The sequence below is a fragment of the Lathyrus oleraceus genome, chromosome 2, assembly GCF_024323335.1.
Source record: "Lathyrus oleraceus cultivar Zhongwan6 chromosome 2, CAAS_Psat_ZW6_1.0, whole genome shotgun sequence".
In the NCBI taxonomy this organism is placed as follows: Eukaryota; Viridiplantae; Streptophyta; class Magnoliopsida; order Fabales; family Fabaceae; genus Lathyrus; species Lathyrus oleraceus.
The window spans coordinates 60288443-60306708 of record NC_066580.1 but is presented as its reverse complement, the minus strand read 5'-3'; the positions used below and the strand labels follow the sequence as shown (position 1 = coordinate 60306708).

The window sequence follows — 18266 nt, the reverse complement described above, 5'->3', positions numbered from 1 at the left end:
CTAACTCAGTGAGATATTTCGTGAAAGGTCTGAACTCACCCCCTCCATCACTCTGAGCACCTTTAATTTTACAATTAAACTGAAGTTCAACCATGGTTTTGAACTGAATAAACTGGGTGAGTGTCAGATTTTAGTCTAAGAGGAAAGACCCAAACAAACCTAGAATAGGCATCAACACAGGTCAGGAAATAGGTGTAGCCACCTGAAGATTGAACAGGAGCTGGACCCCATAAGTCACAGACAACCAGTTCAAAAGGATGGTTATACACAGTGGTGGATAATGAGGTAGGAAGTCTGTGAGACTTTCCTAAACAACAGGCAGCGCACAGTTCAGCTGGTGGTTTTGAAGGAATGGGTATGTGACAGAGTTTTAGCACTTCAGCAAGAGCATGATGGTGAGGGTGTCCTAAACGTGTATGCCATAAAACATACTTATTATGGAATATGGAAGCAGGGGTATTAACATGCTGAGATGATTTAGAAATATTTTGAGTGGCAACATTAACATTAGGAATATTATGACAGGCTGAACCAATTTCATTCATATAGGAATCATTAGTACAGAGAGAAATACAAGTGCACTTAGCATTAGAATGCAGGAAATGATTACAAGAGTTGCTGAGATTACAAGCTTCAGAAGATGAAGCTACACATGTATTAAGACTAGGAAATGACTTGGACAGTTGTGAAGAAGGGTTGAGAAATTTGTATAAACCATCAGCTCCAACAACGCTGCGAAGAAGGATTTCAGACGAAACTTGTGATTTGACAAGACAAAATTGAGGGTGAAACTCAAAGAAAACATGATTGTCCTGAGCAAATTTACTAACACTGATAAGGTTTTTGGTGATGTGAGGCACAAGGAGTAAATTGTGCAGGGTGAGAGATATGCGAGAATAGTTTGGTAATGGAAATTGCATAGAGCCTACAGAGTTGATAGACAAACCTTGACCATTTCCCATAAACACTTACTCAGATCTAGGCAATGATATAGAGTCAGACAAATTTGAAGCATCAGGTGTAACATGGTGAGACGCACCTGAATCCGAATACCAACATTGATTGTTGAAATTAGGATCTGAACCAGTGAGAAAAGCTTGAGGTAGAGGAGATCGAGGAGGAGCTAGCCTAGGAGCAACATAACCAAATGAAGGTTGATACATAGGTCGTGCAATCAGCATGAAAGGATTGAAGGAAGCTCTATGAGGTGAGAACGAAGGAGCATTGGAATTCGAATATCTGTGATAACAGATAGAGGCATCATGTCCAGATTTGTGACAAATCTAACATTGAGTTTTGCCAAAACGACCTCCTCCATGGCCAAATCTGCCACCGCCGCGGCCAAAACAACCACCTCTTGAGTGATAACCATGATTCTCAGCGTTTGCAGTGACATGACTAGTTCCAAGAGGAAACGACTCCATACCAGCACCGGGCTGATCAGTTGTGACCTGCGATGATGACGGCGGCACTTGCGTCAAGTTCACCGACACTGGCTCAGTGAGAACAGCTTTCCGATGCTTCTCAAGTCTGGATTCATGCGCAAGGAGACACGATTCAAGCTCATCAAGAGAACCTAGATCCTCTTTACTGTTCACAACTGCAACAATTGGCTTGTACTCCTCATGAAGCGCATCAAGCACGATTTCGATTAGGTTTCGAAGAGGAACGGGATCTCCAACCGAAATCAGTGACTCATTGATTTCGCGAACACGAACCATAAATTCCTCTATCATAAGCGATCATTTTGTGAGGCGACGCAATTCGGATCGGAGTTGACGCGCCTTAGTGGTGAGTAAGGTGTTGAAGTAACGATGAACTTCAGTCCAGATCTGCCATGAATGCCTGCAATCAACAAGCTTCGGAAGTAGGGAGTCGGAAATGGTTGATAGAAGCCAGGTACAAATAAGCGCATCTTGTTGTTCCCAATCAAGATACGCAGAGTTAGCACCATTTAGAACAGAATCCGAACTGGCCGGAAACTGCTGAGGAATCGCCGGCACGGTGACAAATCGCTGAAGCTTGTGACCGCGAATGACCCCATCAATTTGTTGCTTCCACTGCTTGAAGTTCTTATCATCAAGCTTAACAGAGATGAGATGTGAAAGCTTAACATGCGAAGATGGAAACACACCGTCACTATGAAATGGAGAAGCCATGGTAGAGTTCTACTGGATCGAAAAAGAAGCAGCTCTAGATACCATGATAGAATCTGAGAAATCAGTTAGAATTCTGTTAGAATTTCATAAATTGCATTCTATTACAATGAGATACAATGACTCTACTTATATAGAAAGAATGTTGTAACTAACTATTACAGCTGTCACTATTACAACTGTCACTAACTATTACAGCTCAGCATGCTGTAACTAACTATTACAACTGTCACTAACTATTACAGCTCAGCACTGTAATAAGACAGAATGCTAACTAATACATTACTCTATCAGCTTGATCTTGCAATTACGTTTTATTTCTTACTTTTCCAGAAAATACAAGGTTTCCTACAAGAATTACAGAATATCCAGAGGTGGATCGTCTATCTATGGGTGACACTGTCCAATCAGCATCAGAGTATCCAACTATCTGAGTAAGTCTTTTATCTTCATACATTATACCTTTTCCTGGAACATATTTGATGTATCTCAGAATCCGGATAACAACATCCATGTGTTCTTGATAAGGGGAATTTAAGAATTGGCTTACCACACTGACTGCAAAAGTAATGTCCAGACGAGTGACTGTGAGATAATTCAACTTTCCAACCAATCTCCTATACCTTCCTGGGTCAGATAGAGGCTCCACATAATTGGATAGTAGTTTGATACTTTGATCCATAAGAGTATCAGTTGGTTTGGCATTCAACAAACATGTTTCTTCCAAAATATCCATAACATATTTCCGATGAGAAATCACCAAACCATCTTTAGATTGGGCTACCTCAATACCCAAGAAATAACGGAGTTTACCAAGATCTTTTGTTTGAAATTGATTTGAGAGATGTTGTTTTAACTGGAATATCCTTGTTGATCACTACCAGTTATGGCAATATCATCTACATATACAATAAGATAAATACACCTTTGGACTGAGGAAGATAAAAAAAAATAGAATGGTCAACTTCGTTACGTATCATACCAAATTGTTGTACTACATTGTTGAATCTGCCTAACCAAGCTCTCGAAGATTGCTGAGGACCATAAAGAGACATGTGTAGCCTACACACCATATTCGATGACTCTCCCTGAGCATTAAACCTAGGTGGTTGCTCCATATATACTTCCTCTTCAAGATCACCATGTAAAAAAGTATTTTTGATTTCAAGTTGATGAATAGGCCAATGTCGAATAGTTGCAACGGCTAAAAGAAGTCTAACAAATGTCATCTTGACTACAACTTAGTGTGATGGTGGTAACTTAATTTCGAATAGTTGCTCCTGATGACAGGAAACCCACTCAGGGTCATGCATCTATCTTGGCTATAACTTAGTGTGATGGTGGTACAAGAAATAGATTCTAGTGGCCAGATCCAGTCCTGAAGTTGAATATAGAAGTCTGACAAACACTGCAGCAGAAGTTTTATGGCTTCAATCCCTACTCCATGAGCTCAAAGTTCCCTCCACTACTCATATTCTATTTTGTGAAAATTTGAGTATTGTGGCTCTGTGCCACAACCCAGCGCTGCATGCCAAGACTAAAAATATAGAGTTGTACATATTTTTTCATAGACAAATCCTCCTGAGATTAAAGGGGAGATATTAAAGTAATTGTAGTCTCAATGGAGTCTCTGCATTATCTAAAGGAGTAACTGTTTTGGGTAACAAAATAGATTGAGTTAGACTTTATCTTGTAACAACCTTATGCTAAGTCAGCATAATTGGTAGCTTGTTATAACAAACCACATGCTAAGTCAACATGGTTGTAACTAACTCACATTAGTTAGAAGCCACTATAAATAGTTGTCAACAATTAATCTGTAACAGAATTATCATTTAGATCCAATCATAACAGAATTTCTCTCTTACTCTCTCTACTCTAGAGAATTCTAAATGATGAATTCTTCATCTTCTCCCATTTTCTAATAATAGCAATCACAATTTCTTTTATAATAATAACATATCCCTCAAAGAGAACAATAAATTGGGTATAGGAGCACTGCAAATGCATTTGTCTAGTTCATGTTTCATAGCAATAGAAAATGTAATTTTGATGCTTTGTTAGTGTAGAATTCTTAATCATCTTTTATATGACACTTAAGTTAGATACAACATGTCAAAAAATTTAAAAAACCAAATGGATTTGATTAATTGACGGTTCAAAAACTTAAAAGAATCAAATGCATTATCAAATAGTTTCAAAGCTAATCGAGTTGAAACTTAACATACCATTTTAATATCAGAAGGACTTTGCAATCTAATAATTAGACTTGAAAGATAGAAGTTTATATATTACTAGTAACGACCCACAACTCTACCAGAATCTATTCAATTCTTGAAAACAGATCATGCCTATTAACAAATGTTGGCTTTCATGTAAAGCACATAAGTGCAACCAAGGGGAAAATTTTGAAAATTATCCATTCATGTGATAGTGATACAAAAGTAACATGAACATTTATCTTAATCAGTGTTGTCCATAGCGGACGGCAGTCCATGGGGGAGAGTCAAAATCCCACCATACCGGCTGCTTTGCAGCGCCGTTATAGCGGATTATGGTGGAAAAACTGCAATATTGGCTACCATTGCGGCAAGTCTAAAAACCGATATGTATATCCACCATAGTGGCCATGGCACTGCTATTTGGTAACACTGATTTTAATGCAAAAGCTACGGTAGTAGAGACAAGAAAATTTAAGAAAATTTATGGGTTCGCAACAATAAAAACAGACACCATCAACAGCTCTAAGTCATATATCGCCCCTTTATCATTCTCGTCTTTGCAATAATAAACTAAAATCTAGAAACAAAAGTTTAACTAGTATTGAAATTGAAAGTAATAACAATACCATATTTATCATCTTCTTTCAAGTTTCAACTCATCTTTGATTTCTTTGGATAACTCAAGTGCTTAATGTGTCTGCGCATTGAACAAAATAATTATTACAACTTGCAAGAGAACATCAACTCCAACAACAACAATCTAATAAACACTCAAGAGTCACCTGAGTAACTTCGAAGACCGAAATTGCAACTGTGGTCTTTGCATTGTCATCCTGGAGCACCTAGAGAGCTCTGTCAAACACAACTAAGTTTATCGTTCTCACTTTAAACTACTAGAAAGGAAAAGATGAAGAAAACAACACACCACAAGAGGGAAAAGAAAGCTTATGTTGTTTTGCTCATTTCAAAACTAAACATTCATGTGTCATAAACAAGAGAAGCAAGGTACCAACAACAACACTTTATCCCATTAAGAGGGGTTTGTTACGTGGATCAACTTTCGTTGTAATGTTCTATCTAGGACCATGTTTCTATCTAAATCATTAATCTCGAGATCTTTCTTAATAACTTCTCTTATAGCCTTTCTAGATTTTCCTCTTCCTCTAGTTGTTTGACTTCTCTCCATCTGATCTAGTCTCCTTACCACATGATCTACAGATCTTCTCTATACATGTCCAAACCACCTAAGTATATTTTTCACCATCTTCTCTACTATAGGTGCTACACTAAGATTCTAATATTTTCATTTCTAATCCTATTTTATCTAGCCTTACCACACATCCAACGCATCATCTTCATCTCTCCTAGATTTACTTTATTCTCATGAAAAACAAGATACCAAATCATAAAATATCTTAGACATCAACCAACCAACAAATTCACACTATTGGCTACATAGATAATTACATGAACAATTGAACATTATTCACATGAATAAACACATAAATTTAAAAACTCATAATCTCGTGATAATTATCTCATTTTTCCAAATATGCAGAACTTTACAAGCACAAAAGAAACACAAGCATCTTAACCATTACAAAAGCATTAAGTGCTTAAATAATCAGTATCTTAAACCTCATAGAAAACTTAATTCCTTCATGCTATCTATAATTAAACTCATTAAAACAGATAATAACAACCAAAGAATCATAAGCCAAGGGTAATATTCAATTATTCAATTTATAATAAATGCCCACATTTCTAGGGTTTTCTGGATTGTAGAGTAAAGTCCTGAATCTGCTCCATCGACCTGCAATATAATTTCTAGGGATTCGCGATGGAGAGAGTGGTTCGTGGGAGTGACGAGACGGACATTTTACTTTTCTTCTCTTTTCTCTTTCTTCTGAAAATGAGGGAAGATGTATTCTCAAATGAACACCGCGGGAAGAGGAAAACGATTTTTTTTTAAATGGAAGCTGAGTTTTAAGAAGAGTTTTATTTTTTTATAACCATTTTAAGAAAATATTTTAATTTTGTTTAAATAATATAATATAATTTATATTTTAATTTGATAAATAATTAAAATAAATATAAATATGTTAGTTGATATTTAATACATGTTAAAAATTAAAAGAAATGCTTATATATTAATATAATCACAATATTACATTAATCTTTAAAAAAAATATCAATGTTGTATTTCAATGAGATCATCACTTCCACGTTGATGAGTCATTATTTGATTGTAGTATCTTCATTTTCGACTACGATAGTAGAAGATAATGAGTGTCTAGATTTTTATCTTGTGCATGCAGGTTTTTTTTGTTGGAAGAAATAGCTCCTTCATACTAATTATTCTTAAGAAAATTGTTGAATTGTAATTCCTTGTGTCGAAGCAGGTTGTTCGACAGAATAAGAAAGTGTCGAACCACCTAGTATGTTGAGTTGTGTTGGTGTGTCGAAGTGTCGAAGCATGTTGCTTCACACAGGATTTTGACTTAGACCTATTTTAGTAGTGTTAGCTATTTTGGGCTTTTATAGTTTTGGGTTTTGCCTTGAGGTCCAAGTTAACCTAAATCTATAAATAAAGGGAGTAATCCTTGTTTTTGTAATGAAGAGAATAGAGTATTCATAACATTGCATTCACAGTATTTTGGCAGTTGCAAAGTGAATAAGAAGTTTTCCATAGTTTGTGGTCAGAGAGAAACTCTGCTGAATTTTAATTCTTCTTCTCCTTCATCGTTCTTTACACTCTTTCTTTCTCCATTGTTCTTCTTTTTTCATTGCTATTGTGTGGGTAATAACAATCTTGTTCATCAAGATTGATTGAAATTCTCCATAGGTTTTGAGGGATTTCCTACCTCTAGTATCAGAGCCTTTGGTTCGAGAAAGGGACCAGGTTACTTGTATCGAAAGTCAACAGCGCCACAAGGATGGTGAGTAAGAAATATTTCGTTGAAGAGTGTCAACGGCGCCAGGGTGGTGAATAAGAAATGCTCTGTGCGATACAAGAGTTTGTGGAAGTAAGACGAGCTTCCACTTGAGGGGGAGCATTATGGACTCACGCTTGAGGGGGAGTGTTGAGAATGTATCAAGTGTGAGTAGTATGGATAATAGTCTCACGTTGGTTGAAAATGTGAAGACTTGAGCATTTATAAGTGAAAGAACCCATTCACCTATCACCTTAAGGTTTTAGGTGAATATGTGGTGTGTCTCTCACAAAGGTGTTGCTCCAAAAGAAAGAAGTCTCACAATGTTCAATGCTCCCTAGTAAAAATCTCCCCCAACAAAAATTTGACTAAAGAGCAATGCTAGATGCATTTAAGATAGTGGTGAGTTGATATTTGAGTTTGTGTTTATATTGTAGGATAGAAGTTGTTGGCTTATCGATGGGTTAGGGTGAATAAAATGTGAATTATTGTTAAGATGTTTGGAGGTTTCAGTTGGGACGAGGAGTTGTAGTATAAGCTGGTTGTTGTTAAAATTGAGAATAAAGTATGCGTGTTGCATGTAATGTTATGGTTAAGGGGTGTTAGTGTAAGTTTGCTGTGGTAGAATTTGATGGCTAAAATATGATTGTTGTTTGGATGGTTGCATATTTGTATTTGGACAATGGGTGTTGGTGTAACTTTGTTGTAGTAAAATTTGGATGATAAAATGTGTGTTGTTGGGTGGATAGTATGTTTGTGTTTATTTGAGGAGTGGTGTAAGTTAGTTGTGGAAAGAGGTAAGGACTAGGTTGTTGCCTTAAAGAAGATGTGTGTTTAAGGTGGTCTTTTAGATGTTTATTCACAAAAGGAAAGTGGAATGGAATTAAAATAAGTTATATATTATTGACTCGTCTTAACTTCATAAGATATTATTGGGTAAATTAACACAAGTTTGTTCAAGTTCACCCCTTGCTACTCCATTTTATTAAAGTCGATAAATCATATTTCCATAACTCGATAATAGTCATGTTATGTTGATCTCAAACTCACCTTGATTATTCTATTATATCTGTTAGATATCAAATTAGAGTTTCACTTTGTCTGTATTATGCACTTCAATAATATAGAAACAGGTCATAGGTGCGGTTGTACTTTAAATTATGTTATCATTTGAAACATTGTGCTAGACCAAAATAAAACCTCCAGGTTGATATATGAAATGCTTGTTAATGTATGAAATTTGAATTTAAAAAATAGTTGAGAAATAATAAAGTGAAGTGTATTTCATCTTTAGGTTTCATATGATCTATGTGTGAGCAATATTCTATGATGATGTCGAATAATTAATCCCTTTGACACACCATCTAGCATAAAGTATTGAAATGTAATTAACTTCTTAAATATAGTTATAGATTTAATTTAATAAAGTCATGTTATAGATTTAAATATCAATTAAGTTAATTTTTGTAAATTATTTTGGAGGTGGGATCATGAGGGTCAGAAACAATGTTAACCATTTGGTTAAACATTTCACTCAAATTTTAATTTAGAAAAATATCTGATACAATCTCTAAATTAATGTTGATATATGATATTTTTCTAAACATTGTTAATCATTTCAGATTAGTTTAAAAAAATATCATATATCAACAAATATTACACCTATCATTATCACATATTACGACACCTAATTCGCAAGCCAAAAACTTCAAAATTTCTATAATGATTTCGACATCAAATTAAAACCAGCATCAATAAAATATCCACATATATCACCATAATACTAAATCACATGAAATGAGTCTCATCTTCTATTTCATCATTCAGATAATTAGCTAGAGCATATATGAGTTCAACAATTCTATAAATACCATTATTTAATTCAGTTTAATAGACGATTAATGAATTAAATGCAGTATCATATTCATTAACCATCCATACTCAGTTGCACATTATATTTTAGTGGTCAAATCTTCTACCAGCATGTTCCATGTCCAAAATAATGCCATGATAGCTTTCTATTCAAGGTATCTTCCGCCACAATTTTCCATTCTTCAGAAGGTTCCTCGAAACCTGCTACCTCGCAACCTCACCATCACCTTCGTTGCTTTGGGAAAGTTGACTTAGAGGTGGATAGAGATGCGAAGGATTTGATTGATTTAGATCGCTTTGTTCATTTGACTAGCGGTAGGTGGTGGGGCTGTAGCAGAAAAGCGTATTTGGCTTCAAGTAAGGTCTGGCAAACCATGAAAAATAGAGAAAGTATCCTCAAATTAAAATCTAGACACATGTGGCTTAGACAAGGGGATTCAGACTCCAAAATTCTCAATAATGCCGTGAAGAAGAAGTTAAGAAGAAATAGTATATTGGAGCTCAATAGTGATAGAGATAAGATTGCTCTTTGAACAATCTCTTTTTTTCTAGTTACTTCGTTCTCTATTTCTAATTGATAGAATCTTTAGGAAAATAATAAAATTTCCGTCGATCTAAAAGAATATGTTGATGTTTCTAGTAAACTAAAAAAATCGTTTAATAGCTATTTTGCTTCACTCTCTCCTATACAAAACAAATAAAGAAATGGAAAGATTTAGTTATGATTGTTGGTAACTTCTAGTTTGATCAGGGAAACCACAGAAAATGAATCTGCTAATGAAGGTTACAGATTCGGTCAAGAGGAAGAAACCTATAATATTGTAGCTGCTCACGGTTATTTTGGCGGATTGATCTAAATATTATTATTTTATTTATTTTATTCAAAGAATTATATTATAATTAAATATTAAAATAATATTTTTAATTATTCTTATTTTCATATATAAATTCTATTATATATATCTTATTATTATTTGTATATTCTTTGTTCTTGTTATTAGACTCTTTGTATCTTATTATTTATAGATGCTTCTCTGTTTTTAATTAATTGACTATAAATATTCTATAAGAATATTTGTTCTTTATACGATCGATATAAGAGTTTTTTTATACTATATTTAGAGAATTCCTTGTACCGTACAATTAGTCAGTTATAGTATGTATATTGTGAAGAAGACCATAGAATTAATAGAATGCTTGGACTAAGGGTGAAGTTGGTAATTTTTCTTACATCTCCCCCTCCTGGAGCCCAGGTATCATATATACCTCCAAAATAAAAAGTCTTAAATACTAGAAGAAAAGACCCTATACCTAACAAAATTAAGTGAATACCTAAAATAGTAGTCATTTTATTTCTATCTTTCCATACATAACCAAAGAATGGAAAAGATTCTTCAAGAGTCTCAGGTCCGGAGGGACCGTTTTGTTTTTGTGGGTTGGTCCGGTCTATTGCCCTTTCCTTGCGCCTATTTTGCCGTGGGGGGTTGGTTCACAGGTACTTTTTTCTTGAATACTATTCAAGAAAATTTCGGATTCTTTCGTATTATACCAATTAGTAATCCAAGATTCCAGACTTTTCTTAAATGTAAAAGAGAACGGAAGTCCCATTACGCCAAAAACTGGAATAGACAGCGCCCCTTAGAGGGCGCTTTATTACAAAAGCGCACTCTAAAGTGAAGAGAAAAAATAAGGAGCATACTACTGGAATAGACAGCGCACTTTAGAGGGCGCTTTTGTAACAAAGCGCACTCTAAAGTGAAGCGAAAAAATAATGAGGAAATGGAGGGACACCAATAGAGGACGCTTTATTGAAAGCGCCCTCTAAAGGTAACCTTAGAGGGCGCTTTTAAAAAAGCGCTCTCTATGTCCATGTACATTTCCAGTTTAGAAGGCGCTTATGGAAAGCCTTAGAGAGCGCTTTTAGAAGCGCCCTCTTAGGCCCCCTTTAGAGGGCGCTTTTGTAACAAAGCGCCCTCTAAAGTGAAGCCAAAAAAAAAATAATGAGGAAATGGATGGACACCAATAGAGGGCGCTTTAATGAAAGCGCCCTCTAAGGTTACCCTTAGAGGGCGCTTTTAAAAAAGCGCTCTCTAAGTCCATGTACATTTCCAGTTTAGAAGGCGCTTTTGGAAAGCCTTAGAGAGCGCTTTCAGAAGCGCCCTCTTAGGCCCTCTTTAGAGGGCGCTTTTTTTTACAAAAGCGCCCTCTAAGGTCCCCTTTAGTAAACATTAAAATTATAACATATACTGCATGTCTCTTTATTTTCCCTCTCTACAAGCTATTTTGTTTACGTAACTGGGTTTTCTCTCTACTGCGATTACTCTCTACTGCGATTACTCTCGTCCTCCGTTCGTTCTCCCTCCCTCACCGTCGTCGTCGCCGTCGCCTTTTTCTGCTGCTGCGTTCACGTTCACTGAGTTATCTGCGTCCACCGTCACTGTTCACTTTCTTCTCCATCGTTACCGTCACCTTGAAGGTATTTCTCTTCTCCATCGTTACCGTTCACTTTCTTCATGTGTTTGATTAGGGCATTTTCTAAACTTAGTTTTACATTTTGTGCATTATGTTGATTAATGTTGTTTAGGGCAAACTGAGTTTTTTATTTCTGATTGAAAACTGATATCATTTGAAGTGTGTTTGAGCTTGTGCTTGGAAGTTTGATGATTATGGATGCAAGTTTGTTCATGTTCCAAACACCATAAGTTTGCATTGGTCTTTTGTATGCAGTAGGTGTGTGTGAGTTTGTATTCAATAATGATAAAAAAAAAGAGTTTAGATTGTTGTAACATGAGAGAAATGGAAGGTATATGAATGTGTTTTTTATGTAGCTTCACGAATATGGTCATTGTCTTACTTGGGTCTTATTGAATCATTTCTATATTACAGATAAAATGGCTAACCAAGACGATACCCATGACGCGAATGGATCACGTAACAATGTTGAAAAAGAAATCAAACGAGGATTGACTGTTATGAAGTCAATCATTCGTGCAAGAGACAAGGGTGTAAAATTTGAAGTACATTGGAGTGCTGAAGACCAACTAATTGAGCCTAACGGTTCAATGTTGGCAAGTTACATTGGTTTCCTTGTTCGACAACATATTCCGATTACATGTGATAATTGGAGAAGTCCGGAATTGAAGGTTGGCAAAGAAAAAATATGGTCCGAGATACAGGTACTTACCATATATTGTTATATTTTTTTTTTGACTATTTGTTGACCATATATTGTTATAATATTACTTATAATAACACACCTCATGTGTATGTTTTTTAGAGATCCTTTCACATCGATGAAAGCCGGCAAAAATATTGTATTCAATTGGCCGGAAAAAGACTCCGAGGATTTCGATCCTTTTTGTCCAACAAATTTCTCAAGGATGAGGAAGGAAAATTTGTTGAAGCAGAACGGCCAATGAAGTATGCCGAGATTATTTCAGCCGATGAATGGGATAACTTTGTCGCCAAACGAAGAAACGAAAAATTCCATGTAATGTCTATTAATTATGGTATTATAGAATTGTTAAGTTACTTGGTTCTAATATGCCTTAAACTTTTTTATCCAGGAAGTAAGCGACAAAAATCGGAAAAGGGCATCAAAACCCGCGTATTCGTACAAAAAAGGGCGTACGGGATATGCACGGTTACAACAAAGAATTGTGAGTATATTCAAATGCTATGAGCGTATACATTGTCACAATATGTTATAATTGATGATCTTATAATCTAATTCAATGTGTAGATAGCCGAGGAGAAAAGTGACGCAACATCTCTTCCGGAGCACGTATTATGGAAGGCTGCTCGGGTTGGGAAGGATGGGGCTGTCGTTGAAGCGGTCCAAAATGTTTATGACGAATGTGTAAGTATATGTAACATTATTTCTTTAATTATATCGAAAATTTTGTTAGACATATAATTCATTTTTAATCTCCTCTAATAATATTTCAGGAGACTTTATCCCAAACCTTACCTTCAACCGAGGTCCAGGATTGCAGGAGCGTACTTAGTCGAGTACTAAATGTTCCTGAGTATTCCAGTCGTGTGAGGGGTAAGGGTTTTGGTGTGACTCCGTCGTCATTTTATAAAAAACCAAAAACAAAAAATCCTACCAACAAAGAGGTGATGAAGACCTTGGCGGAGTTAAGGGCACAAGTACTCCAACTGCAAAACGAGAATGCAAGGTATAGAGAGGAAAGGTGCGCTTCCGAGGCAAAAGATACTAGTGACCGAGCTAGTATCAATTGTCAACCGAAATTTCCCGAGGTAATTATATATGTTATTATGAAATTAAAATAGCACTTTTTTACTTGACACATATACACGTTAACAATAACATTTATTATTGGTTTAGGGCATTTCACCTTGTCAGCTGTATCTATCGTCACCAACTTATCGCATAGTTGGCAAGGGAAAAGTGCACAATACTTCGGGTGAATTACTTCACCATAATCCCCTCCCGGTGGGATATATGAAAGTTTCGGTTGACCTTGTATTAGATACGGACGCCCTTCTACCATTACCTGACGTTGTTTCAGAGACAACGTTGATGCGAGATGCAGTCGGATCCTTTGTTGGTTGGCCGTCAGATCTAATTTTCCCAGATGCCGAGGTATATATGTTCTAAATGATTATGAATATTTAGTATTCACATTTCAATTCAGCTACAATTATGATATTTAATCAATCCTTATTACATGGTAATGTTAGACTCCTACAAGACCCACACATAAAGTTGGTAAAGGGATTTCAAGACGCATCGAGTCGGTTGCATCTCAAAAAGAGGTACAAATATATATACCCATTTAATTATATACGCAACGATTCTGTTGCATCACAAAAAGTCATGATTTATTTTATATGAATTTTTAGGTTCCCGGTCGAAAGTTGAAAAGCGCTGGTAAGGATATTCCAACGACGTCTGGGACAAAATCTCAAATTATGATGCGTCTTGAGAAAATGGTGGAAGAGTCCGATATTATGCACGGGGCCATTCGTAGTATAGATTTTGATGAAGGTGTTTTCGGAATTACTCATTTCGAAATAATTGCAAAGGAGGACATGCAACAACTTTTTGAACACGACGAATTGGGCATCGCTGTCATTCATACATACATATGGTACTCCGATCAATCTATAATTTACTTAATTGAACAATTTATTTACACATTTCAATGAGTAGTCTAATGTTTATTATGTTTCTATTTAAGGTATATGTATGTAACATTGATGCGGGGAACTGAATTGTGTAACCGTTTCAATTTTATTGCTGCTTCCCGTATCAACGCAACGTTAATAACGAAAAATCTAACATCCGTAAAGAATGATCTAGTCGATAGATTCATGGCGGCCGGCGATAATACTACACCCAGTTTGTATTTTTTACCGTTTAATTCTGGCAACGGGTTAGATTTTCTTTCTAATAATTTCATTCTAATCTATGTATATCTTTTACGTAGAAAATTTTCATTCATCTAAATTTTTGTTTTATTTTACAGTGGTCACTGGGTGTTGGTTGCTATGGATCTTTCGAGACTCATAGTGTATTATCTGGATTCGTTATCGGGTGATTGGAGTAAATATCCGAGTATGAAGAAGACGGTTGACGCGTAAGTGAAATTCCCCTAAATATTCGTGTGTATTTGTATATTTAATTATGTCTGTCAGATTGATCTCAATATACGTTTTTATTTTGTTAGGGCAATACTAAAATTTAGATCGAAAAAGAATTATCGTAATAGGAAGGACATTACCTGGGTCAGAGTTTAGGTATATATTAAGTATCTTATTTTTGCTTAATTATAATAGTGTTTATTTTTTGCTTATAATAGTGTTTGTAAGAAATTAACTATATATATATTGTTTGTTTTTCTGTGTAGTGTCCTCAGCAAAACAATTCGGTCGATTGCGGATTTTTTGTATTGAGATTTATGAGAGATATCATTGCGTTGAATCGTATAGACATCCCAAAAATGGTATGGAATAATAACTTAGGGTTTATTTTAATATTATCGGATATTTCATCTAATTTGTTACTAAATCTTGAATATGTTTTATTCTCTTAATTGTAGTACTTTGACGAATACAAATCTTACTCAAGAGCTCATTTGGATGAAATGAAGGATGAATTGTGTCAATTCATTATTGATCAAAGAATCATATAGCTAGGTTGTATATTGTTGTACATATATGTATGGAATGTTGTTGTTGTATGTTGTTGTTGTATATATGTTGTATATTTTTGTTGTACTAGTTTTACTAAATCATGAATATGTTGTTGTATATTGTTGATCAAATAATCATATATTAATGTTGTATATATGGAGGATTAATGTTGTATATAAATGGATTCATGTTGTATATATCAATGGATTAATGGTGTATAACATTGGATTAAAGGATGAAATCAATATGAATTTTACACTTTTGCAGCATGCGAACAGGTTCCCAATTAAATACCCACTGCTTTTCAAACAAATTTTTTTAAAATAACTAACACTTTAGAGGGCGCTTTCTGCAGGAAGCGCCCTCTAAACACTTTACATTGACAACTTTAGATGGCGCTTTGTCCAGAAAGCGCCCTCTAAGGTGGCTTTACATTGACAACTTTAGAGGGCGCTTTATCCAGAAAGCGCCCTCTAAGGTGGCTCTCTAAGGTGGCTTTACATGACAACTTTAGAGGACGCTTTATCCAGAAAGCGCCCTCTAAGGTGGCCCTTTATGGACCACTCCAGAGGGCGCTTTTTTCTGAAAGCGCACTAGAATGTGGCCCTTAAAGGGCCACTTTAGACAACGCTTTCTCCAGGAAAACAAAGCGTTGTCTTTACCTATGCCAGCGCCACTTTAGAGGGCGCTTAAAAGCGTTGTTATAGGCCAAAATAAGTGCCCTCTTTTCCCTTATTTGGCGTAGTGTCCACAGAAAAATTATTGCTAATTGTCCGAAATGAGAATAAAAAATATTCTGATAAAGACGTCCCTCAGTAATATCATCATGACTCTCGCAAATGACTTTGCCCCTTTTTACTTTTTATGATCATGATAGATTCTTTAAGGATAAACTAAGGAAAAATATTTCTATTTGATAGAATCTTTAGGAAAAGAATAAAATTTCCGTCGAGCTAAAAAAATATGTTGATGTTTCTAGTAAACTAAAAAAATCGTTTAATAGCTATTTTGCGCTGAATAGAAACATTAAACTAAAAGCCCATACAAAATGGGCGCCTAAGAAAAAAGATTGATGCCTTGGTAGTGAAATGGTAGACACGCGAGACTCAAAATCTCGTGCTAAACAGCGTGGAGGTTTGAGTCCTCTTCAAGGCATAATATTGAGATCTATTATTGAATTGGAATAAGTTCGCCAGCCATTTCAACATACAAGGTTACTTGCTTGAGTTGAAAAAGCTAAAAAAATTCACTATTGTGGCTATAAAAAAGGGGGATATAAATATAGAAAATTTGGTGCGTATCACCAACACGAACTTTTGTTATGGAAATGCTAGGGACATAACAGAATATGTAACATAATAGAACATTCATATCGCCCTGTCCTCTAAAATAAAAAAATATAGAACACAAATTGTTCATTTCTAAGAATTCTTTCCTAAACTACTGGGATCCTTCCTAGTTATTAACTATTTCATATTAGCTCTTCAGAACACAATTACTATATCATAACATAATCCAATAAATACAAACATACAAAAAAATATCAATTTATCGCAGAGTAGAGCAACTTGGTAGCTCGAAAAAGTGCAGCGCCAATAAATCCATGAGATATGATTTGTAAAATGGCCCCGTTGAGACCCATGGATTCTTCCAATGTATAAAATAAAAATTCCAATGGCTTTTGCTACTATAACCTTCCCAACCACTATTTTTTTGTTTTTTTTAAGTCTAAGTATTTCAACTCTAAATAATAACTTCTATTGATACTAGGTATTCCAAAAACCCTTTGGTTTCGTCTCAGCAGGATAGAGATAGGAAAAAAAGGGACTTTCGCAGTTTGTGGATCACAAAATCTCCCGCTCTTCGGGGATGCCCTCAACGCCGAGGAACATGTACTAGGGTGTATGTGTGACTCGTTTAGATCATATACTCAAATTAAAAAATCAACCGAACCCGCATGGCCTAACGATCTTTTATATATTTTTCCAGTAGTGATTCTGGGGACTATTGCCTGTAACGTGGGCTTAGCGGTTCTCGAACCATCAATGATTGGGGAACCCGCGGATCCGTTTGCAACTCCTTTGGAAATATTACCCGAATGGTATTTTTTTCCCGTATTTCAAATACTTCGAGTCAGAAGATTTTAGGGATTGAAGAAAAGAAATCCATGTTAAATGCACCTATCAAGGCGTTCCAACAGGTAGCAACGCATTGCCAATCGACTGGTTCTGGGGCGGTCTTCAGATAAGGGTCGGAATCGAATTATCGAATAAATATAGAATAACTAGATAGAAAATAGTAAAGAATCCTTTTTGAGAGGAAATGGATATATCCATATATTTCGGACTTATATTTTTTTTCAAATAAAAAAAATGGCAAAATCTATACCAAAAATTGGTTCACGGAAAACTGGACGTATTGGTTCGCGTAAGCATCCTCGTAAAATACCAAAGGGGGTTATTTATATAGCTATTTGTGAAACGATTTTACGATTAAGAAGCAATTGATTCGTGTACAAATTATACATTAAATTACTATATTAGATTTTTTCTTTATTCTGGCCAATTATTGCATTTATTCGACTGATCCACAAACTGCGAAAGTCCCCATAAAAACAGCCTAATGCGATATGATATCAATCTCAAAGAAAAAATGGGGGATATGGCGAAATTGTTTACCTATCTCAATAAAGTCTATGATTGGTTCGAAGAACGTCTTGAGATTCAGGCCATTGCCGATGATATAACTAGTAAATATGTCCCTCCTCATGTCAATATATTTTATTGTTTAGGAGGAATTACACTTACTTGTTTTTTAGTGCAACGACTCAACCGGTTACTCGAGAATACCAATTATTCTATTTCCTGATGTTAGCAATGTATAACGGTCAAATAGGACTTGGAATAAATTGTTGGTTGTGC

General features: G+C 35.4%; 1 protein-coding gene across 1 annotated transcript; it reads right to left on the bottom strand.

Moving 5' to 3' along the window:
* Positions 1 to 2463: 2463 nt before the first annotated feature.
* On the bottom strand, positions 2464 to 2892 carry LOC127121923 (uncharacterized mitochondrial protein AtMg00240-like). The gene has a single exon (XM_051052347.1). The coding sequence runs from the start codon at positions 2890 to 2892 to the stop codon at positions 2464 to 2466; it is 429 nt and encodes a 142-aa protein (XP_050908304.1).
* Positions 2893 to 18266: the final 15374 nt, after the last annotated feature.